Source organism: Pelophylax lessonae (assembly GCF_965119305.1).
Source record: "Pelophylax lessonae genome assembly, chromosome: 7".
In the NCBI taxonomy this organism is placed as follows: domain Eukaryota; kingdom Metazoa; phylum Chordata; class Amphibia; order Anura; family Ranidae; genus Pelophylax; species Pelophylax lessonae.
In genome coordinates this window covers 234,155,034-234,180,260 of record NC_138774.1, presented here as the reverse complement: position 1 = coordinate 234,180,260, position 25,227 = coordinate 234,155,034, and the positions used below count along the sequence as shown (strand labels likewise).

The following is a 25,227-nucleotide window of genomic DNA, read 5'->3' as shown; positions in this document are numbered from 1 at the left end:
ATTTCTTTGTTATCCGTTTTCTTTTCTGTTGCTCTTTATTTTACTCATCTATCACCATGGTTCTTCAAACACCATGGGACTACCCATCCACCTGTATGTTTATTTGTACTGTTAAATGCCCTCAAACCTTTTGAAAAAGGGAAAAAAAAAAAAAAATCACACAGCAAACACTCCTTGTCTGCAAGCCACCGCCTCCACTTAACATGTTGTAAAACAAAATTATATCTGGGAATTTTCAAAACCCACGGGAAGAAGCTAATTGGTAAATAAAATACCATTTAAGTGACTTTTACATTTACATTCAGTACATAGGCGAAGCAATGAAAGTAAAAAGCAGCTCTCTGGCCAAAAGTCAACTTAATTTTTGGAGACAGAGAAGCCGAACTTCCACTTTCATGTGAAGTTTCGTTTTAAAAGTGCATTATCAAAATGAAATGGTGTGAAGCCAGCCTACGATTTGCGCTCTTGCAGCCCATGCCACTCCTGGATTCACTTGTGATGGCCACAGAGAAAAAGGGCTTCATCTCTTGCTTATATGGCCAATTGCACAATATTAGGATGCCTCTAATACACAGGCAGGAGAGGGCGGGAGAAGGACTAGGGTGACATTTCAGCTGTTTGACAAACCATTCTAGACAGGGTACATTCCGTATCTTTATCCTCAAGCCAAAGCCTGACTCAACTGTTAATAATAAATAAGGCATACAGGACCCCGATTAAACTATTTAAATGGGGAAGAACATGACTCAGACTTGGGCATGTCTGCCACTGGGGGTCATGGGGAGGGGGGGGGTCTGATCAAGATGATTCTCTTGCCCAAAATTCTGTATGTCCTGTGGCATTCTCCTACGTATATACCATATAAGTACTTTGTAATTTTGGATAGATTGTTGAAAACGTTTATGTGGGGGGACGAGCAGACACAAGTTAGCATGGAAACATACCCAAAAGCCCACGAAACTGGGCTGTTTGACCGTCCCGGATTTTGCGGCTTACTACCTTGCAGCCCAGCTTTCTCACCTTTTCCATATCGATAAGCAGGATTGCGAAAAGGTATCTCATGTTGGTTTGTGGTCCCGATAATGCATGGTTTCCTCACCCTTTCTGTGACATCCTTAGAGGGTCGGGTGACTCTCCACTGACGGCTGTCTGTGGTTGTCACCTGTTCCAGTACAGACGGGTTTGGGACCTGGCTGTCTCCAGGACAGGGCACACCGAGTTCCACTCTCTGACCCCTCTGTGGTTTAATAGGTTATTGCCGGAATTCTTGTGCCTTCCTGATCCGGGTGCCTGGTTAACTAGGGGCGTATATCTGCTTTCCCATCAGTTTTTGGAAGGTACAATCAAATCCTTTGCTACCCTCAGGGGGGAGTTCCAGCTCCCGGCCTCTATGCACTTCCGCTATATGTAGATTCGCCACGCACTTCGGGCGCAGTTTGCCAACGGCTTGCCAGCCTTACCTGCGATTGACCTTTTAGATGTGCTTAGGGGTCAGGACCATCAAAAACTTATTTCACTGCTCTACGAAATGTTGCTTTCTAAACCTATGCCTGCCTTAGACTATGGCTTGTGGAAGTTGTGGGTGGGGAGGTTGGGGAACTGGATGAGGATGATTGGAGCGATGCCCTGGGGGCCTGTACTTTGGTCTCACCGAAACTTTCTGACTCAGATATATATTACCCATAGATCATACCTCACACCCCAGTGCGGATGGCTAGGCTGGATTCCTCTCACTCCTAAACCTGTCCTAAACGTTCGGACATCTCCTATGGCCACTGCCCGTGTATGGAGGGCTTCTGGTCGCAAATAATACAGTTCTTACATGACAGCATGGGCTCTCTGGTGTCTCTGGATCCCAAACTATGTCTCCTGGGGATATTCCCTGAGGAGGACATTGATAAATACACGCATGCTTCCTTCGTGAAACTCTGTTTACTGCCAGGAAGTTGATAGCCCGCACATGGATACAATCTTCCCCAACTGCCCTGGCTGGCTGACATTAATGGTACTCTCCCTTACAAGAAAGTGATGTTTAATAAGGGTGGCTTGAAACGCTTTCATAAGATATGGGATAGGTAGCTTGAGGCCCCTTCCATGTGTACTCCTTGATATGCGTTACTTCCACTGGTCCGATGCGCACTCTTTTTTTACTTAATTTTTTGTTTTATCCTTTTGTGGGTTACCCCCTGCCTGCTTTGGATGCTGTATATTATTGGTACTTTGAAGTTGTGTTTCCAACCTGTCATGTTTATGCTTTCCTCTTGTTCCTATGTGCGCTGTGGCATTTCTAGCGGCTTTTGGTGATATTCTACACTTTACTGTTTATGTAACAATTCTTTTTCTGTATTGCACAAAACTCAATAAACGTTTTTTTTTTTTATAAACAAACTTTAAATGGTGCCGGCGGGATACCCCACAATGTCAAAAGTCTCCTGCGGATTTACTTCATATGTTGTGGAAGAGGACCAAACTGGTTAGGTACTGGCATGCTATGGGGGATGCAATTAATCATACTCGACTTGATGTAGGGCAACCTAAATGAGATGTATCCCCCTGAAGTCTTAACACCAGTTAATAGATTGTTTACAGCATGTAAAGCCATGGTCTTAAAATAGCTGTCTCTTCAGCGCCCCGCAAAGGGGAATGGTGGGTCCAGGTTAATGATACCCTCCTGAGAAAACAGATCTACAGCTAAAGGGGTACACCTAATACATTTTACAAAGTTTGGGAATCATGGCTGGCAGTACCAGGCTTAGCTCCCCTTCTCGTTGGTCTCTTTCAGATTACGGCAAATTGAAATAAACTTCATGCATATAGTGTCCCATGCTCAAGGTTGTGGATATTTGTTGGGGAATAAATGGTATGTACAAATGGATAATCCAGTCGCTATAGCAGTGCATATTGCATTAACCTGTGATCAAGCGAAAGGTCACGCTCATGTAAATGCAGATAATGTTGTGTTTTGTGTATATTTTTAATAGATCTAGTGCTTCCACATGTATGGATACTATATAAAGTCAATGCGATTATATGTATTGGTATTAATAGTAATATATGTGACCCTACGCACCATCTCTTTGGATTATATCATTGTCTGCTGACAGACATTTAGGATACATGGTTGGAAGCGTAAAAATGGATTTTTGTAAAATCTTACCGTAAAATCCTTTTCTCTTAAGCTCATTGACAGACGTAGTCCTCGTTGATTAACAACAACTCGGGTTATACTGCCCTCTACAGGAGTAGGACTAGACAGGAAAGAAAACGTTCTGGCCACACCCTAGGGGCAGTCCCAGAGGGTATATCCTCTCACTTCCTGCTACAGCAAATCAGTTATGTCACAAAGCAGTGTTTAGAGAATTTAACCCAACCCAACTCAAAAACAGAGGGGCGGGTACTACGTCTGTCAATGAGCTTAAGAGAAAAGGATTTTACGGTAAGATTTTACAAAAATCCATTTTTCTCTGTCGCTCATTGACAGACGTAGTCCTCGTTGATTAACAACAACTCGGGACGTCCCAAAGCAGTACCACAAATGAGGGGTGGGATAACAGAAATCAAAATCCAGAAGGCCCAACCGGAGCCAACCAGAAGCATCAAGGACTCATCAAGCAAAAAGATGAGACCTAAGTGAAACACCCAACAAACCCTTGAGGTAGACCAATAGTCTCCTCAGATTGCGGCCTGCAGAACCTTGTGGCCAAAAGAGGCATCCGACGATGCCATCACATCAACTTTATAAAATGTTGTAAAGATATGAACCGACGATCAAGTCATCGCCTTGAAAACCTGGATCGCTGACGCCTGATGGTGGAAGACCCAGGAGACACTAGGCGCCCGAGTAGAGTGCGCCTTAACAGGGAACGGAGGATTCCGACCCTTAATAGAATAAATGTTTAAAGGTGATGGTGCGCTTTTCTAAATTAGTGAGAAAATCATATATTGAACAATATATAAAAATAATATGAATATATATATATAGGATGAAAACCCAAATATCACAGTGATGGGTGAATAAGTGTTAAATCAATAAATGCGTCTTAAAAAACATTCGATGTGACTTCAACAAATAAACCACTAAAATGAAAGTCCATAAAATAATGTGATCCAAAATAGTGGGAAATGGTGAAAGAAATCCAAATAAAAATCAAGGTGATTGATTTTTATTTGGATTTCTTTCACCATTTCCCACTATTTTGGATCACATTATTTTATGGACTTTCATTTTAGTGGTTTATTTGTTGAAGTCACATCGAATGTTTTTTAAGACGCATTTATTGATTTAACACTTATTCACCCATCACTGTGATATTTGGGTTTTCATCCTATATATATATATATATATTCATATTATTTTTATATATTGTTCAATATATGATTTTCTCACTAATTTAGAAAAGCGCACCATCACCTTTAAACATTTACAACACATATCATCTGGTTGCAGCCTTTCACTGAATCAGCGCACCCCTTTCTTTCAACACTTAATAGAATAAGCCTGTACCACCGTCTGACTGGTCCATCTAGATATGGTCGCGGCAGACACAGGCAACCCCCTTCTAGGGCTATCCGTGATCACAAAAAGTGAGTCCGTCTTACGAAAACAAGTTCGTAGTAGTCAAGTGTATCCTTCTGAACCCCATCCAAGGAGTGTAGTGCAAACTCCCAAGGATGGCTAGTCTTAGGACACGGGGAAGGTAACAATATTTTTATTCAGATGAAAACTCTGAAAACCACTTAGGAAGGAAGGATGGATTTGGAAGAAGAACCACCTTATCCCTATGAACCACCAGATATGGGGAACGTCAAGATAATGCGGCCAGTTCTGACACCCTGCATGCAGAAGTAATGGCCACCAAGAAGCCCACCTTCTGGGATAATGTAAGCAAGGGAATCTCCCCAATATCTTCAAAGAGAAGTTTCTGAAGAACCGACCACACTAAATTAAGATCCCAGGCGGTAAGGGTGCGCGCACTGGCGGAGCCAGATGTCGCACCCCCTGGATGAAATTCCGCACCAAGGAATGATTAGCCAAAGGTTTCTGAAAGCAGATTGCTAACGCTGAAACCTGACCCTTGATAGTGCTCAAGGACAGTTTCTACTCAACCCCTTGTTGCAGACAGACCAAGATTCGGGTCACCGAATAGGTATGTGGGGGAAATCCAAAAGATTCACACCACGCAATATAAGACTTCCATGTGCTGGAAGTCGCTTTCCTTGCTTTAACTAGAGGTAGGAATAACTGAAGCTGACACTCCCTTGTCCTTCAGTACCTGGGTCTCAATGGCCAGGCCATTAAGCCAGCGATTGTAAAGCAAGATGGAAGATCGGTCCCTGAGACCGCAAATCCTCCTTGAGAGGAAGTCTCCAAGAAGCGTCCGCGACTAGCCTCACCAAGTCGGCGTACCAGGCTCGACGAGGCCAGTGCGGAATTTCCAGAATAACTGGAATTCCCTCCACCTCTATCCTGCGAAGAAGTTCCCGCAGTAACTTGAGAGGATGGAAGGCATACAGTAGCTGATACTGCCCCCACGGGGCGATCAGCGTTTCTGCTGTGTCCGCTAGAGGATCGCGGGTGCGAGCTACAAACCTCCGCACCTTCCTGTTGAGCCAAGGTGCCAACAGATCCACATCCGGGGTGCCCCAATGAAGGGACAGCTAGTGAAAAACCTCTGGATGAATAGGCCATACCCCTTGATCCAGAATCGGACGGCTGAAATAATCTGCCTGCCGATTTCCCACCCCCGGAGTGAACACTGCGGGGAGATCCGGAACAAACCGTTCCGTCCAACGAAAGATGCTAGTCATTTCGATGGCCACCAGGACACTCTAAGTGCCCCTTTCTTGACATAAGTCACGACCGTGGCATTGTGCGATTGGATCCGAATCGGGGTGCTCTAGAGCTGCTCGGTCCAGTAAATCAGACAAAATCTGATCGCTCTCAGTTCCGATACCCTATTGGTAACCTGGATACTATCGGAAGGAATGACTTCCCCTGGTTGAACATCGGAGGCTCCCTGGTCCGCTCGCTCAACCGGATCCGATTGTCCAGGAAATCGGAATTCTGATTCCATAAGAAAAGAATCTCCTTCAGGAGAATTCGGGTATACGGTACTGCCTCTAAGAAGGCCACCATCCGCCCAGCCAATTGACGGACAGCAACATCCGAATCGTTGACGGAACCTTCTGGAGTTTCTCCGCAAGGAGAAACTCTTGCCCAGGATGTATCCAACCTTAGGCCCAGATAGTTCAGTCTCCTGGTGGGAACCAGGGATGATCTTTGGGAAAGCGAAGAAAAACGCTGATGTCCTGCGATGATGGGGATATAAAGATAGGCATCCTAAATGTCTATGGACGCCAGGAAATCCCCCTGATGCAGGGAGGCCACCACTTGTTCGGATGGACTCTATTTTTCCCCAAGTTCAGAAATTGGACGCACCTTGCCCTCTTTCCTGGGCATTGTGAACAGGTTCGAATAGAACCCCTGAAACCGTTAAATGTTAGAAGGGAAGAATCGCACCGGTGGAAGTGATCGAAACTCGATCCTGTATCCTGACCGTATGACCTCGCGAACCCCTTAGTCCTGGGTTCTGGCAAGCCATGGATCCGGAAACCGGTGAAGACCTCCCCCCACCCCAGAGATGGGTAGGTGCGCATCAGGCTGTATTTTTCAGGCTTGGCTGAGCCGGACTTTTTGTTTAGCCGGCCAGCGCCCTTTGAAACCCCTCTAAAGGGGCTTTGGAGGGTTTCGCCTTATCGCCCGCCCTCGCGGAACGAACAACTCTTTATGAGCAGAAAGGGAAGGTCCTCGTTGGTTACGAGGTCCTCTTTATCCTAACAGTCTGTGGCAAGACAGCAGGTTGTACCGTCTATCCTTTAAAGAGGGATTCCTCAAACGGATAGCGCCTAGCCAAGCGTTAGGAAATAACAGGGGTTCGTTACAAAACGACCCCATTTGGGAAAAGGAAAATCCTTCGCCCTTTTAGTAGGCTAACAAGTACCAAAAAGGAATTTCAGTCTCAGCTACCTCTGCCGGTGTAACCTCAAGACTAAAGGTTTCCCGGACGGACACAACTGGTGCATCCAACACTCTTGTGCTATGGCGGAGGCAGAAACATTCTCCTCACTGCTGAGGAGACATTACCTGAGACAACAGCCCCATAAGAGGGACCTGCAGCTGCATTGACCAGCTCAGAATCCGTATCTGAAGTATCAGATAAAAAATAGGGGTAGGCGAGGGTCGCTTCTTGACCCCCGTCCCTGACAGGCCACCTCCACCCCGGATACCAAAGACTCCAAAACTGCCGATAATGCATTAAAAACAAGTGAGGTACTGGAGGGTCCTGCGGCCACCTTGAGGGGATCCGGTGGGGATACCTATGCGGCAGGGTCAATGATTATACCAGACATTTGCCAGCGACAAAAAAATGACAAAGTAAAAAAAATGGATTTTTGTAAAATCTTACCGTAAAATCCTTTTCTCTTAGCTCATTGACAGACGTAGTCCTCAGTGATACACCACCTTCGGGTTATGTTGCCTCCACAGGAGCAGGACTAGACAGGAAATTAAAAAAGCTCTGGCCACACCCTAGGGGCAGTCCCAGAGGGTATATCCTCTCTCTCTCTGCCTCAGCAAATCAGTTATGTGAAAAAGCAGTCTTTAGAGATTTTAACCCAACTCAAAAAACAGAGGGGCGGGGACTACGTCTGTCAATGAGCTAAGAGAAAAGGATTTTACGGTAAGATTTTACAAAAATCCATTTTTCTCTAGCGCTCATTGACAGACGTAGTCCTCGGTGATACACCACCTTCGGGACGTCCCAGAGCAGTATCACAACTGAGGGGTGGGAAAATGAAATCAAATCCCAATCTAGAAGGCCCAACCGGTGCCAACTAGAAGTTTACGATGCTCATCCTTAATGATGAGACTCAACAAAAAGAGAAAAAAAAAATTTTTTTTTTTTTTTTTCAAACAGAAAAAAACCCTCGAGGTAGACCACCGGTCTCCTCAAATTGCGGCCTGCAAAACCTTGCGGCCAAATGAGGCATCCGCCGATGCCGTCACATCAATTTTATAGAATTTTGTAAAGGTATGTACCGACGACCAGGTGGCCGCCTTACATACCTGGACCACTGACGCCTGATGGCGAAAGGCCCAGGAAGTACTGAGCGCTCGAGTGGAGTGCGCCCTAACAGGGAACGGAGGACTCTGACCCTTAATAGAATAAGCCTGTACCACCGTTTGTCTAATCCATTTGGCAATGGTCGCGGCAGATGCAGGCAAACCCTTTCTGGGGCCATCCGTGATCACAAAAAGTGAATCCGTCTTACGGAAAGATTCCGTAGCTTTCAGGTATACCCTGATTGCCCGAACCACATCTAAGGAATGCAACGCATGTTCCCGATGATGCTTGGGCTGAGGACACAAGGAAGGTAGTACAATATCTTCATTCAGATGAAAATCTGAAACCACCTTAGGAAGAAAAGATGGCTTAGGATGAAGTACTACCTTATCCCTATGAATCACTAGGTATGGGGACTGGCATGATAATGCAGCCAGTTCTGACACCCTGCGAGCAGAAGTAATAGCCACCAAGAAGGCCACCTTCTGGGATAAAGTAAGCAAGGGAATCTCCCTGATGTTTTCAAAGGGAGGTTTCTGTAGAACCGACAAAACCAAATTAAGATCCCAGGGCGGTAAGGGCGCGCGGACTGGAGGAGCCAGGTGCCGCACCCCCTGGATGAAATTCCGCACCAAGGATTTGGTAGCTAAAGGCTTCTGAAAGAAGATTGCTAATGCTGAAACTTGACCCTTGATGGTGCTCAAGGCTAGCTTCTGCTCAACCCCTTGTTGCAAAAAGGCCAATATTCGAGTCACCGAATAGGTACGTGGAGGAAATCCTAAAGATTCGCACCACGCAATATAAGTCTTCCATGTGTGATAATAGACTTTGCTGGAAGTCGCTTTCCTTGCTTTAATAAGGGTAGGAATGACTGAAGTAGACAAACCTCTGTCCTTCAGTACTTGGGTCTCAATGGCCAGGCCATTAAACCCAGCGACTGTAAAGCATGATGGTAAATTGGTCCTTGAGACCACAGACACTCCCTGAGACGAAGTTCCCACGGAACGTCTATGACTAACATGTCCAAGTCGGCCAGGCCGGCTTGAGGAGGCCAGCCTAGAATTTCTAGGACCACTGGCGCTGATAGAATCTGAACCAGGCGTCCCTAGAGGTATCTGGCCCCGACCATCCGAGAAAGTCTGGTCGTTTTCTGTTCCCACACATTTATCAGATACCTGATAGTTATCAGGAAAGGTGATCTTTTCTGGTTGAACCTCAGGGACCGAAGTCACCCGACTAGAGGCTACTTGGCCTATCTGGTCAACCAGATCCGATTCCTGTGAGGTATCGGGACTAATCTTAGGAAAAGGTAAAGGAAAAGATCTATTCAGGGAACGGTAACTACCGCTTCCTGTAGTACTTAAATGTTGGAAGGGAAGAATCGCACCGGTAGTAGTGGTTGATGCTCGATCTAATGTCCTGAATACCGGTGAAAACGTCCCCCCACCCTGAAACCGGGTGGGGGCGCACCTTCAGGCTGTGTACTCCTTTGCTTCGGGTTTGGCTGGGTTGGTCCTTTGCTTGTCCGACCAGCCCTTCTTGAACCCTCCTGGAGGAGTCTTGCCTTTCCCGCTAGTACCAGCCGGGCGCCCTTTATGGGCGGTAAAGAAAGGTCCTCGCTTGTTGCGAGGTCCCTTAGCTTTAGCAGCCTGTGGCAAAAAAGTGCTCTTGCCCCCAGTGGCATCCTTAATGATTTCATCTAGGTTGGCCCCAAATAGACGATTCCCCTGAAAAGGGAGATTAGTCAAGGTCTTTTTGGAACCTAGGTCAGCTGACCAGCATTTTAACCACAGCACACGTCTGAGGATCACCGCTGACTTAGATGCATGCCCTAATAAGGGAGTAGTGTCCAAGGCTGCGTCACAGATAAACTGTAGCCCTTGTATAATCTGTTCCATCAAATCAGATGTCTCCTGGGGAATATCTTTTCCCCTAAGATCTTGGCGTACCATTTTCGCCCATTCCGTAAGTGTCTGGGAAACTAGACCAATAACAATTACTGGTCTAAATGCTGACCCTATCAGAGAGAAGATGGTGCGGGACTCTGCTTCCATCTTTCGATCCACCGGATCCTTAAAGGACGAAGTGCCCTCCACTGGAATAACCGTGGCTTTATTCAGCCTGGAAATAGGTGGATCCACCACTGGTGGTACCGTCCATTTCTTAATGATGGATTCCTCAAACGGATAGCGTCTAGCAATACGCTTGGAAATAGCAAAGGTACGTTTAGAATGCTCCCATTCTCCTTTAATCTGATTACCGAAACATTTAGGTACAGGAAAAACCTTCACCGTTTTGATGGGCTTATTAGTACCAAAGGGAATCTCTGTTTCAGTTGCCTCTGCCGGTAAAGCCTCAAGTTTTAAGGTTTCCTGCACTGCCACAACTAGTGCGTCCACCAATGCTTCTTCCTGAATTATAGCAGGAGAAGAAACGTCCTCCTCACTGTCTGAGGGGGCTTTACCTGGGATAACAGCCCTTGCAGAGGAACCTGCAACTGCAGTGACCATCTCTGAATCAGAGTCAGAGGTGTCAGATAGTATAGGGGTAGGCGGGGGTCGCTTCCTTGACCCCCGTCCCTGACAGGCCGCCTCCACCCGAGCCACCATAGACTCCAAAATTGCTGTAAATGACTCTATACTCTGTGCACCGGCGGGTCCCGTGGCCCCCTCGAGGGAAACAGGTGGGGGAATATGTGTGGCAGGGTCCATGATAATTCCAGTCACTTCCTGGATAATATAATTCAAAAATAAAAAACTTTTTTTTTTTTTTTTTTTCAGACCCCCAGCGCCACAAAAGCCCCTTAGTGTTACCTGCTAGGGATCCCTATCGATCGAGAGAGAGAGAGAGATAGACCCCCAGGCTCACCACTTGATGCTCAGAGTTTAACTGCAACAGGTTACAGCGCTGTCTTGACAAACAGGAAGTCTTTTGGCTGGCTGCCCAGGAAGAAAGGAGGCGGCTCCGCCCCTCTGCACGCCTTCCGGCGCCTCCCCCAAGCTCCACGAGGTGTTTGGATCACCTCAAACATGGCCGCCCCCATGCTGGAGACACGAGGCTACGCCAAAATGGCGGCTCGTGCGATCCAGCAAAAAAAATGGCGGCGGCCTGTACTGAATAGCGGTGTGCTGCAGGGCACACAACACTCTCTCTGCATGGGGATATGGCGTGGTTGGCGGTACCGGCCCTGGCGGACCGCATGGCCATTCGGGAGGCCTGCTAATAGCTGGAGATCTGATTAGGAAGGCAGTCTACATGTCCGTGGCTTCTGACTGGTAGGTAGCTTATTCTTAACACCGTAAGATTCCAAGAATGCCACAGATTACATCTTTTTAACATGTATACAATTAGATTGTTAGCTCCCAAACCAAGCCTCCTGGCTTTTTGCACATAAAATCACACTCAAAGTAGGAGGATCTGTGTCATGTTATAGGATAGAGAGGGACTCTATCTTACCATACAGAGAGGGGCCCGCGTTCACCACAAGACACGTCAGGGGAAAAGGGGGAACATACTACTCACCATACCGGAACCAGGCGGGCACCAACTCCTGACAGTACCCCTCTCCACCGGGGCGGGAGGGCTGTCGACCGATACGGACGCCGTGACTCATGGTCTTTGGCGTTTCAGCGAGACGTTTAACTCGCGTGGACAGTCCTTTAATGGGACTTTGTCGCGGCCGACCCAGCGCGGAGCTATGGCCTGCACGCGCTCGTAGGCTGAACTGGGGTGACCACCGGATCTCAACATCCAGCCCGTCGCCCAGTTCAGCTTTCTTGCTTGAAGATCTCACAGGAACACTGGAGAAAAAAAGCTGTCTAAAAAATCCTTTAAGAAAAAATTCTTGCCAGGACCTAAGATCGCAGCAAGGTATCTAGGTCCTTACTCCTAACTAGACAGAAAATAACTGATTTGCTGAGGCAGAGAGAGAGAGGATATACCCTCTGGGACTGCCCCTAGGGTGTGGCCAGAGCTTTTTTAATTTCCTGTCTAGTCCTGCTCCTGTGGAGGCAACATAACCCGAAGGTGGTGTATCACCGAGGACTACGTCTGTCAATGAGCGCTAGAGAAACTTTTTTTTTTTTGTATCCCCCAGTTGCAATAGCGCCCCTCAGTGTTACCTGCCTTTTTGGACCCCAGAGAGAGAGAGAGAGAGAGAGAGAGAGAGAGAGACCCCAAGGCTCATCCCTGATGCACAGAAGTTTTCATCAGCTTGCTCAGTGCTGTCCTGTTACAGACAGGAAGTCTTTGGCCCTTTTTCCTGGGTAAAGGAGGCGGCTCCGCCCCTTAACACGCCTTCTGGCGCCTCCCCCTGGCTCCACGAGGTGTTTGGTCACCTCAAACATGGCCGCCCCCATGCTGGAGACACGAGGCTACGCCAATATGGCGGCCTCGTGTGCTCTGCAAGACAATGGCGGCGGCCTGTTAGGATAGCGGCGGCTTAGCAGCGGCCTGCGGGATGCTGTATTCGGCCTAGCGGCCTGCAGGAGTGCATCGGCCCCCAAAACTTCACCCTGGATGGTGATCAGCCTGGCCGGCGGTACCGGACCCTGGCGGGCCGCATGCGGTCCGTGGGCCGTCGGAAGGCAGCCTGCCCTTGCTGGAGGAATGCGATCTGGACTGCAGTTATACATGCATAGACATCGCCCTGTGAACACCTCTGACAGGTAGGATACCTTATGCTACCACAGTAATATTCTAGTACTGTCACTGACTTCAGTCATCTTTACAGTTTTGAAATGACATTAGATTGTCAGCTCCCAAACCAAGCCTCCTGGTTTCTTGTTCACAAAAACCACACTCAAATAGGGGGATCTGTGACATGTTATAGGATAGAGGGGAGACCCATCCTTACCATTTCAGAGAGGGGCCCGCGTTCACCACAAACCCGTCAGGGGGAAAAGGGGGAACATACTACTCACCATACCGGAACCAGGTGGGCGGCAACTCCTGACAGTACCCCTCTCCACCGGGGTGGGAGGGCTGTCTACCAATACGGACGCCGTGACTCATGGTCATTGGCGTTTAAGCGAGACGTTTAACTCGCAGGGTCAGTCCCCGTCCAGTGGGACTATGTCGCGGCCGACCCAGCGCGGAGCTATGGCCTGCACGCGCTCGTAGGCTGAACTGGGGTGACCACTGGATCTCAACATCCAGCCCGTCGCCCAGTTCCAGCTTTCTTGCTTGAAGATCTCACAGGAACACTGGAGAAAAAAGCTGTCTAAAAAATCTAAGAAAAAAAAAATCCTGCCAGGACCGAAGATCCTAGCAAGGCATCTAGGTCCTTACTCCTAACTAGACAGAAAAAAACTGATTTGCTGGAGCAGGAAGTGAGAGGATATACCCTCTGGGACTGCCCCTAGGGTGTGGCCAGAACGTTTTCTTTCCTGTCTAGTCCTACTCCTGTAGAGGGCAGCATAACCCGAGTTGTTGTTAATCAACGAGGACTACGTCTGTCAATGAGCGACAGAGAAATGTTATTTACTTGTGTTTATATTTTTCTTTGTTTTGTTAAATAACCGAAAAAAATAAATAGAGCTTCAATAAAAATTATTTGGGGGGGGGGGGGAATGTGCGCTCAACTACAGTAGAGATGACAAATCATTCTTCCTGTTCCAATTAAAATGAAAGCAAGTTGAAATCTCCCCCAAAAGGAAAAAAAGCAAAAACCTGACCTCTGAATCTTCTCCCCCTATCTAGAGTTGTTACACTCTTTAGATTTTTTCTGACCCAAAGATGACTGAAAGACAGTGCCACAGATCACAGGTTTAGATCTTCATGTGGCACTTACAATCTGTTCTTCATTTCTTCTGGGGATTTACGGTGCAGTTCCCGGTAAGAATCTTCAAACACGTGGTCTCGTCTGACGTGTACAGCCATGTCCTCCTTCCTCAGTCCTTCGTCTAACCGCTCAAGTTCTTGGCGGAAATATCTATTTAGAGAGGTCAATAAGTGTAATTAGTGAAATTTGTTAATGGGATTAAAAAAAATAGTTTTTTTTTTAAAAGTTGCTAGTATAAAATAGACTTGATCATGCATACTTGCGTTTGACATCAAAGTCTAGGACTCTGATATAATCAACAAGAACAGCGAAAGGTCCATCAGCTAGATGAGTTGTCGATTGGCGGAGGATCTGATTTAACACAGTGCGGTGAGTCTCTAAAGAGGATAAGAAAAGGCATGTGATGAGCAGATATGTGAAAACAGCAGGCATTTCTTTGCTGTGAAAAAAATGTAATCTAGAAGGTGATTTGTTGGGATTACAGTCGTGCTCTATACGGAGGGAGAGAACATTAAACTAATTCTGACCAGTAATAAAGTTCAGGGTAAAACTGACCGTAAGCTTGTACAATAACAGATTTTGTATCCTTTAAGTACACACATTTATAATGCACTGCCAAACAACAAAGGTGGGAGGAAAGTTTGAATCTGGTTCGTGTTTGGTGAAATAATTCCAGTATAACCAAAATAGTAGCAAAAAAAGATTGCGAGACACTACGTAAAAATTGTTAATCTAATAAATTTACAGCTAATGCTAAACTTTTCCAAGAGTATTTCAATGTTAGAACACTGCTAGGAATTCGTAAGAGTCAAAGGACCTTACCTGCAAAGCGCAGGAACTTTTGTGTGTCAGGAGGCAAGCTGGATGAGATGTGCATAGATGAGGGTTCCCTTGAAAAAAAGGGATCTAAGGAAGAAGGCGTTGCAGGGGTGAGAGGTGCAGGGGATAAAGGAGGAGGCTCATCTTTTATGTGAGCCAGCTGGCTTTCCCGAGTATCCCGTACAGGCGGCTTGCTTTCTCGTTCTGTTGCATGGACCAAGAAAAAGGCTTCTACAGCTGGCTGAAGTACTGCAGGGAGAAAGAGCGAGAGAGAGACACACACTTTAGTGCTGCCTGCACACAGCTTAGGAATACAGATCTAATAATCGAACTAATTAAAATTTTAATTAACTAATATTTCTAAATGTAAATAAACTAAAACCGAGCTAATAATCTAAATATATAATCTAAACAAAAGCACCTGCACTTTCTGCAAGTTATATTCTTTTCAAATATGTTTATATGGTCTGAAGCTCGCAGATTTAGGTTCTCTTAGCCCCCTTTGAGTCCAAATACCCTCAAACTTGGGCTGTGTCCGTGGCATTAGTTTGAGATGATTCTTACATAGTAGTTGAGGTTGAATAAAGACAGCAGTCCATCCAGTTCAACCTGTGTAGGTGTGTGTGGACATTAATTTCCCATAACCATGAATGTTGTGATCTTTGAGATGCACGTCCAAGAGTCTTTTAAAAGTAGCTATATTTCCCGCAGACACCACCAATTGTGGAAGAGAGATCCGCAATTGTATCGCCCTTACAGTGAATAACCCCTTAAGTAGCTTAAGGTTAAACCGCCTCTCCTCTAATCTCATTGTGTGGCTAAAGTGTCCTCTTACAATCCTTGAGACTAAATAGTTTTTTTCCTATGCTGAGATATTGAGGTATTTGTAAATCGCTATCATGTCCCCTCTGCGGCGTCTCTTGCCCAGGGAGAATAAATCAAGCATTTGCAAACGCTCCTCAAAATTAAGGCCCTTCAATCCCCTGATCAGTTTAGTTGCCCTTATTTTGACTCTTTCCAGTTCCTGCACGTCCTTTCTGAGGAATGGCGACCAAAACTGGACAGAGAACTCCAGATGTGGCCGGGCCACGTTTTATAAAGTGGTAGGATTATAGCTTTATCTCTGGAATAAATCCCCTTCCTTAAGATTCTAAGATCATTCAGAATTTATTAACAGGTGCATTTTACCAGCAGTCTACCTGCTTGTGACCGGCTTTAAGCAAGTTTTGAGCTCCCATAGACTTGTGAGAGGAATGCAGAAACGCGTCCAATGAGAACAAAAGCCTGTTTACACAGGCCCATATAAAGGAGATTGTACACAATGCAATTTAATACCTAGTACAGCATGTTGGTCATGTGACTCCTCCAGTTCTTTTAAACATTCTCCTAACATGTCCCACAGTTCATCCAAGCTGAGCTGTTCACTCAGCAGTGGCAATTCTGGTAACCTCTCATCTTCTTTCTTCTCTGCAGCTTGAGATCCTTCAGAACCTAGGTGATAAGAAATGCTCAGAATTCTACAGATGAAGACACTTCCCTCAATGACTGCACAGATCCTAAAACAATCCAGGCCCACCCTCTGGTTTCACACTGACCAACTGACTGAGTATCCTGTGTAGCAGGTGAAGGCTGGTCAACATCCATTGGAGACTCCTCCCTGCGTGCAGACCCTTCAGCCTAAACAAAACAAAGACAAGTCAGAAGGTGGTTTAATGCTTTGGGGGTGAAAAAAAATGGGGTAGGAAGGTGATCAGAATGATAACCGCAGAAGAAGCGACATATAGCAACAGCACACTAAAGTCATGCATTTAACATGTAGCAAATATTGGCAAAGCAAGATGCTTGAATGCTACTATGAACTGTGGGAAACATGCAAAAGACTAACTATGCAGGATTATTTTATACACAGCACAAACAAGAAGTGTACATGTAATAGACAATCAGTTTGTAAACAAGCAAATAAAAGCTGAGAAAGCAAAGATCTCAGACATAAAATAAAAAACAGTTAGGAACAAACTAAGGATGGATGTTCTGCCAGCGCCAGTCATCATGCTAACCGTTGCAGTTTGCAGCTGTCTCCGCGCCCTTTGACCCTCACGTACCATTTGTATAATGGCATCAGCCTCAGCCTCCAACTGCTGCACAGCTGCCTGGATGCTGCTAGCAGAGGCCAGACTGGCAGCTCCTGCAAGAAGATAATGACAGTCTGTAAATGCAGTCACTATGTTCAAATTTTGTAAAAAAAAAAAAAAAAAAAAAAATCAAGAAACAAATTCTAGCATGTTTAGTAAGCTAGTGAGAAAAAAAAAAAAAGCGAAACTCCAGGCACATATAAAAAGACAACCCTGTGATTAAGTTATGCATTTATTAATACGAGGTCATTACACTTATTCTTAAATTACAGCCCACCTAAAAGTGAACTCTAGTCAATGAAAATAAAACCTCAGGAGTTTCAGTTATCACCTATTATAAAAAAAAAAAAACTCAAACTCTTGCTAATAGGTTTTTGATATATAAAATATTTTAAACGCAATATCATGACCACTAGGTTTTCCCCTCTGCAACATGAGGCAGCCATTCGGAGGGACCAGCTGGAATACAGGCATCAGGTATAAGGATGGGCATTTGAACTGCATTAGCAAACAGAATGCCATGGGTGATGCTTGTTTTAAAATGACAGGTCACTTTTCCAATTACTTAAATGGGTTAAGTCGCTGACAGCCAGCAGAGAAGGATGCTGGTCGTCTTTCTTTTAGGAAGTAATAACTGCTGCTTTTGGGGAATAGACGGCTTCTGTTGCATACTGCGAGCTGAGATATCAGTGGTGTGTGTGGGGTACTACAGTCTGAACATTTAAAGCTGTACATAGATGTTTGAGATATAGATTGTTACGGTCAGGTCAGAATATATATATATATATATATATATATATATATATATATATATATACATACACACATACATACATACATACACACACACACCTACACACAGTAAAACCTTGGTTTGAGAGTAACTTGGTTTGAGAGCGCTTTGCAAGACAAGCAAATTTTTAAAATATATTTTGACTTGATCTACAACTAGCGTCATGTCACAACTGGGTATAAAAGAGAAGAGAGGCCCTTCAAAGTGTAGCAATACAATATAAAGTGTGCAGGCATCCGGGGTAAAGCTGTCAACATAGACCATCCTCCGCACTGCCATCTTCATCACACCCTTCCACGCTGCGCTCCACGAGCGATTCAAAGCCTCGCTTTCAGATCACTCTACTGCAGGGTAAATCTTCCCAGTCACGATTACAGACTGACATCGGTGAGAGCCAGTGGTTCAGAAGATGGTCTATGTGGACAGCTTTACCCCGGATGCCTGCATACTTAGACGTGCCTCTTTAATCATCAACCATGCGAGTTGCTAAATGTTGAACCTTCATTAAATGTCCCCATACTGCTACACTTAGAGGCGCCTCTCTTCTCTTTTATACTCTGTAGCTCCTGCTGGAATTTGCTTCTAATCCCCTTGTGGAGGCGCCATTTGTGGATGGACATTTTATGATTACACAACCTATCACATTGCCATAATCTTTGTATGTAGACTATAAACTGAAAGACTTATGAATAATGGTTGTGGAACGAATCATCTGAGTTTCCATTATTTCTTATGGGAAAATTTGCCTTGATACATGAGTGCTTTGAATTACAAGCATGTTTCTGGAATGAATTATGCTCGCAATCCAAGGTTTTACTATATACATATATATATATATATATATATATATATATATATATATATATATTAGAGTGTAGGCACCAATCCCACCAACCGTCTGTCACTAAATAACCTGATGACCTGGAGTGGGGTTTAATCTCGACTCCTTCCCACTCATCTTTGAGGTTTTAGGTCATGTTATGTTCACGTTAAATTGTTTATTTAGCTGTCTGGAGGTTAGTCTTTGTTTTTTTTAGCAAATAAAGCTTTTATGTATAGCCATATAAATCATATCACATAATGAAATCAGAAAATACAAGAGAAGGTATAGTTTCCATTTACATATAAATTGAACAGGTTCGACAATACCAACAAATGCGCAAAAAGGAATGCAGTACACCACGAGGTTAGCTTGTTGTTTAGCTTTTAAAAATTAAATAACGTTTAATAGTTTTGAAGCAAAACTCAAGCGGACCTTTCACACCCTATATTGAAATATGGATTCCATAAAAGCACCGAACGTAAAACAAATGTGTTCACAAAAAACTGCACCAAAAAAACGCCACAATTACTGTTTGCACAAATATGCATAAGGTCTGCAGCACTTCTAGAACACAAATCCACAGTACGTTTGGAACAGGATAAAAAGATGTCTAATGAGCCTGCACAATCTGGACTGCCACAGTTGCGTTGCAAGCAGTGACAGAAAAAGACCCCATAATTCAAAAGTAGAGGGGCGGGTGCTGCGTCTGTCGAACTTCAGAGAAACGGATTTCATGTTAAGTTCTTACAAAACTCCAGTTTTCTCTATCATTCATTGACAGACGCAGCTCTGCTTAATCATAGACTATAGGGATGTCCCAAAGCAGTAAAAACATGAGGTGTGGGAACAAGACAGGAACAAAAATCCTGAATGCACCAATGGCCAAACATAGCCAACCAGGAAAAACCGACACAACCAGAAACAGGAGCTCCCCCGGAACAACGAACAAGTGGACAAGCCTTTTTTTCCGCCTAGTGCCTATCCCTAGTGGAAGGCGCATAACCCTATAAACTGCAGCCTGCAAAACCAAATCCACTGATGCCAGCACATCTAACTTGTGGAATTTTGTATAGGTATGCACAGACGACCAAGTTGCCGCCTTACAAACTTGTAGCACCAACGCCTAATGGCGAAAAGCCCAGGAGGCACTCAGCGCTCTAGCAGAATGCGCCTTCACTGGAAAAGGAGGAATCTGACTCTTTAGTGAATTGGCCTGTACCACCATCTGTCTGATCCATATGGAAATGGTTGCCGCAGACGCAGCCAGTTCCTGATAAGGACAAAAAGAGCACCCGATTTTCTGAAGGACGCAGTGATCTCTAAGCAAACCCTGATAGCTCGGACCACATCCAAAGAATGTAAAGCATACTCCTTAGGATTCTGAGGTTTAGGGCAAAGGGAAGGCAGTGCAATGTCTTCATTTAAATGAAAATCAGAAAACACCTTAGGAAGGAACAACTGATTCGTTTTGAAGCACCACCTTATCTCTGTGAACCACTAGATAAGGTGAGCGGCAAGACAACGCTGCCAATTCAGATACTCTGCAATGGGTACGCCAGTTCGGCTTCCGGGGTGCCAGGGAACCCCTAAGGTCCGACCATTCCAGGGAGGGGTCCGCGCCCACCAGGGGTAGAGGGTTGGACAAGTTACTCACCATCCAGCGGTACCAGGCGAGCACCACTCCTAAACAGATCACCTCCCACCTGGGATGGGGGTGCTGTTAGCCAAGAAGAGGCTGAGACTCACGGTGTTCCAGGTCGTCTGCTTCCTGGCGAGATGATCCACTCGCAGGCTCGTCCCCATACATCGGGGAACGGTCGTGGCAAGGCCTAGTACTGGACTATAAGGTTTGGTCACCCTCGATGGCCAGGCTGGGAGACCTTAAGGATCTATATTATCCAGTGCGAAAACCACAGCCGGCTGTTGCTTGAAGTTCCTCTGGATCTTGGTCCTCAGGAACTAACTAGAAAAATAAAAAATCACATACTTTCCTTGTTACAGCTAAGACCCAAGCCACAGCAGGGAACTAGGTCCTATCCGTCACTAGGCAGAACAAACTGTTTAAGTATAGCAGAGCCTGAGGGGTTATGCTTGCTGGGACAGCCCTTATAGGCGTGGACAAGCCTTTTTTCAGCCTAGTGCCTATCCCTAATGGGAGGAGCATAACCCTATAGTCTATGATTACGTTTTTTCTACTTTTTCTAATACAAAATAACCAATAAACTCAATTTTTGACATACATTTAGGCCAAAATGTATTTACGTACATGTCTGATAAAAAAAAACTCAAGCGTATATTTATTGGTTTGTGCAAAAGTTATAGTATCTACAAACTATGGTGTATATCCTGGAATTTAGGCAGCTTTTACTTTCTGACTGCCGATCTCATTTCTTGAAGTGCTAAAATGGCAGGGCTGTACAAAACCCTCCCAAATTACCCCTTTTTGGAAAGTAGACACTCCAAGGAATTTCCTGAGAGGCATGTTGAGCTCATTGAATGTTACATATTTTTGTCACAGGTATTTGTGTGTAAAAAAAAAAAAAAAAAAATTTTTTTTTTGGCATTGAAATTATATATTGCTCACGCATGCCATGTGGAATTACACATATTGTTCCCACTATATTAGTTGTCACTTAAATGATTTATTGCTCAAACATGCCATGGCCATATGAAAAATGACACCCAAAATACATATTCTGCTACTTCACCTGAGTACGGAGATACCACGTGCGAGACTTTTTGGCAGTCTAGCCACGTACAGGACCGCGAAAACCTATCACCGCCTTCAGGCTTTCTAAGGGCGTAAATTGTCGATTCCACTCCTCAGCACATTTATGGAGGCCATGAGATGACAGACCGCACAAACACCCCCCCCCCCCCCCCCCAAATGACCCTTTTTCGGAAAGTAGACACCCTAAGCCATTTGCCGAGAGGCATGGTGAGTATTTTGCAGATCTCACTTTTTGTCACAAAGATTTTAAATTTGAAAACAAAAAACAAAACTGAACAACGCTCCATATCTTATTTGACCCTTGGGTTATGTTGCTCTCCATAGCAGTAGGACTAGGCGGAAAGAAATTTAAATGCACCCATAGGCAAGTCCTAGGGGGTATACTCCCGCTTCCTGCTATAGTACTTCAGTTTTGTAACAAGCAGTGTCAGAAGAATACATAACGCAACTCAGAGGGGTGGGTGCTGTGTCCGTCAATGATCATCAGAGAAAAGGATTTTACGGTAAAAGCAAAAATCCAGTTCCAATATGAGGGGTGGGAAACACAGCAAGAAAACACACTTCCCAAAGGCTAAACATAGCCAACCAGGTAAAACAGGAACTCAACCAGGAATAACTGGAGCTACCTGCGTGGGGTGTTGGGCTTGGGCTCCCATTTGCTGACCTGGATCATGGCGCTATACAGGGATCCTAGTGCCATGGTCCGCGTTAATGGCTGCCTCTCCGCCGCGTTCCCGATCCGGAAACAGCACCAGACAGGGGTGTTCGCTCTCGCCTCTCCTCTTCGCCCTGGTCCTGGAGCCCTTCCTGGGTAAGGTCCGGGCGAACATGGATATCAGAGGCGTGACGGTAGGTACGACGGAACACAAGCTCTAGGCTTATGCCGATGACGTGCTGTTCCACCTTACTGACCCCCTGTTCTCTCTGCCGGTCCCGATGCGGGAACTTGGGCGCTTTGGCTGTGTCTCAAATTTTAATCTTACGAAATCTGAGATTCACCCTGTGTGCCTTTGTCTTTATCTAGATCACTTCGGGCTGCCTTCCCTTTCACCTGGACCACCACCTCCTTGACGTACCTCGGGGTCAAACTTACAGACCGTTTTGACACACTTTACACGGCTAATTACCCCTGTCTATTGGCCGCTATCAAACAGGACATTCTACACTGGACCAAGATGGTCTTTACTTGGCTGGGGAGGGTCAATATTATTAAAATGAATGTCCTCCCGCGGGTGCTGTTCTACCTACAAATTTTGCCTATCACCTTGCCCTGCAGTGTCTTCCTTCTTTTAGATAGCGTGATCACGGGCTTTGTTTGGAATGCTAAATGTCCCCGCATAGCTTTGGTGACGTTGAAGCGCCTCAAACATCTGGGGGGTCTTGGCCTGCCAGACGTTCAACGTTACTATCGGGCAATTGTCCTTCAGCGTATCCTGACCCGGCGTTTCCATACCCACTCCAAGCTCTGGTTCTCGCTTGAGAAGTTTATGGCAGGCAGAAACCTGTCCTACGCCCCTTGGCTCTCCCGGGAATTCTGGGGGTTGTCAGTATGTTTCTCCCCTACAGTCCATGCGCTTGCTGTGTGGGACCGGGTGAACAAACTGCTTGACCTGGCACCCCGTCTCCCCGCTGGCGCCATTGGGGAGCCACCTTTGGTTCCCCCTGGGGGAGCAGATAGCCTTTTTTGGCCCTTGGGTGGATGACGGCAATGCCAGTTGTGGGAAACTGCTGGAGCGAGGTAAGCTCCTGCCTTACGAAACTCTTAAGGGGCCGCCATGGCGGTTCCCCTATGAACTTCTGGAAGTATAGACAGCTACAACACTCAAGCCCTTTGAACGATTGTTCATAAAGGATACTCCCATTCCCCATATGGTCTCTAAATTGTACCAACTGTTAGGCACCGCTTCGTCCACTTCTGAACCCGTGTGCGTTCAGATGTGGGAGAGGGATCTGGGGTTGAGGTTCTCCAACACTCAGTTGACCTCTCTCTACCAGCTTACCCATTCGAGCTCGGTTGATTCTAAAATGCAAGAAACGAATTACAAACTCTGACGATTTGGTACCGTGTACCGGTGGATTTGGCCCGCATCTACCCCTCTGCCTTCTCCGCATGTTGGCGGAATTGAGGGGGCAGTGGTACTCTGCTTCATTTGTGGTGGGACTGCCCGGTCATTGCCCCCTTTTGGCGTGATGTTCGGGACCGGATCAGGTCCATTCTCGACCTTGAGATCCCGTTAAGCACCCTCCACTTTCTCATGCACGCCACTCAGCCGTTACTGGCGTAGCTTACTGCCTCACCTCCTTAATGCTGCTAGGAGGCTGATCCCGATTTACTGGAAGCAGTCGCAGGTCCCAGGCAGGTCAGAGTGGAAATGTGCGGTGGACAGCATAAGGGATGCAGAGGACTGGGTAGCTAAATGCAGAGGAACGCGGGAGCGCAATGATGCGAAGTGGAGACCGTGGCTCGACTATTCGTGCGACCCGGCTGTGCTCCCTTCAAGCCTTGATCAGGCCCTGTTGATGCTGGCTGACCTGTCCTTAGGTAGACTCCCCCTGCCCCCCCCCCCATCACCAGTGTGGTATCTTAGGCTAATGGATGGCATGGCTAGTCTCGTAGGAGTGTGGCACGCGGCGGGCTCCGGATTTCGGCAGGTACAACGCTTTTCTCCTTTCCTATGTCTTCTCTCTTTCCCTGCTTACTCGCTCTGTCTCCCCTTTTCTTTCCCCTTTTATTGTATGCTGCTTACTCTACCTCAGATGGTTTGTTTAAGGACCATGTTGGAAGGTTTGCCGGAGCTATGACTGCCTTCCCTTTTTGGGCCGCAAGGGTTGCCTGAGAGCCACCTGTTTCTCCTGTGAGGATCCGGGCTGCTCCTGCGCTCCACCCTCCTGCCCGTTTTGGGCAGAGGGACAAGTCCGGGGGGGGGGGGGGGGGGGGGTGGTTGTCTACCATACCAAGAACCAGACGGGCATCACTCCAGACAGAACCCCTCTATATTGAAATAGGGGGTTGTCGACCAGGAGGAACCATGCGACCCGTGCCGAGACCCGGTCGTATGCAACCTCACGAGAGGTTTAACTCGCAGGCCAGCCCCAGTCTGGTGGGGCTATGTCGCGGCCAACTTAGCGCGAGGCTGAGGTCTGCGCGCGCTTGCTGGCCAGATTGGGGTGACCACTGGATCTCTTTTATCCAGCCCGTCAACCAGTCCGACAGTTAATTGTTGATCTCACAGGAAAAAAAAAAAAAAAAAAATCTAATAAGACAAAAATGCTAGGACCAGAGATCCCAGCAAGAAACTAGGTCCTTACTCCTTACTAGGCATTAAAAAAACTGACTACCTATAGCAGAAAGAGGGAGCATACGAGGGATCGACCAATCATCAAAGCCGATCAGAAGGCCGATATTCACTTTCTTTCCGATATATCGGTATCAGCCCCGGAACTCGCTGATATTACCGTGACATCATTGCGTATGTTGCACCACGTGCCTCCGCGCACTGGCCCTAACCTTCTGTCTTCTTAGGCTGCCTCCCTTGCCTTGGATAGTCTCATCTGCAGTCGGAAGAAAGAAAGAGACGAGACGCCTCTAAGTGTATACTTTAGTACATTAAGATATATTAAACCATCCTGGGTGTTGCAGGGTAGGAGTGTTCATCATTCTGTAGACGCCGCCATCCGAATCGATGTCCCCTCTTCACAGTTACGCCGGCAATAGCAGGGGAGGGAGCAGGAGTGGGAACGAGGCTTGTAAAGCAAAACAGATGAAACGGAGGCTTGGAAAGTGAGAAGCTCCAGCGTCGTGACTGGATGATGTCACTCAACTGCGACGCGTTTCTGAGCGTGCCTGCTGCCAATCAACAGGTGGCCGCGCTCCTTTTAAAGGCATAAGCAACAGTAATACAGGAACCAATTATATACCAAAATGAAAAGAGGGGAGGGAGGGAATAAATGGTGGGAGGTATTTTAAATAACAGAAGAGTTCTTTATGGAATACTACACTATCCACTGGAGTGTGTGAGTGTGT

At 46.2% G+C, this 25,227-nt stretch overlaps 1 protein-coding gene across 1 annotated transcript in view; it reads right to left on the bottom strand.

Moving 5' to 3' along the window:
- HUWE1 (HECT, UBA and WWE domain containing E3 ubiquitin protein ligase 1) overlaps positions 1 to 25,227 on the bottom strand; it is a 484,118-nt gene that overhangs the window by 57,376 nt on the left and 401,515 nt on the right. Inside the window, exons 71-76 of the mRNA XM_082264230.1 lie at positions 16,782 to 16,909; positions 16,320 to 16,401; positions 16,060 to 16,215; positions 14,728 to 14,973; positions 14,165 to 14,282; positions 13,915 to 14,055 (exon numbers count right to left, since the gene is read on the bottom strand). Of these exons, the coding sequence (XP_082120356.1) occupies positions 13,915 to 14,055; positions 14,165 to 14,282; positions 14,728 to 14,973; positions 16,060 to 16,215; positions 16,320 to 16,401; positions 16,782 to 16,909 (871 nt within the window). The remainder of the gene's footprint in view (positions 1 to 13,914; positions 14,056 to 14,164; positions 14,283 to 14,727; positions 14,974 to 16,059; positions 16,216 to 16,319; positions 16,402 to 16,781; positions 16,910 to 25,227) is intronic.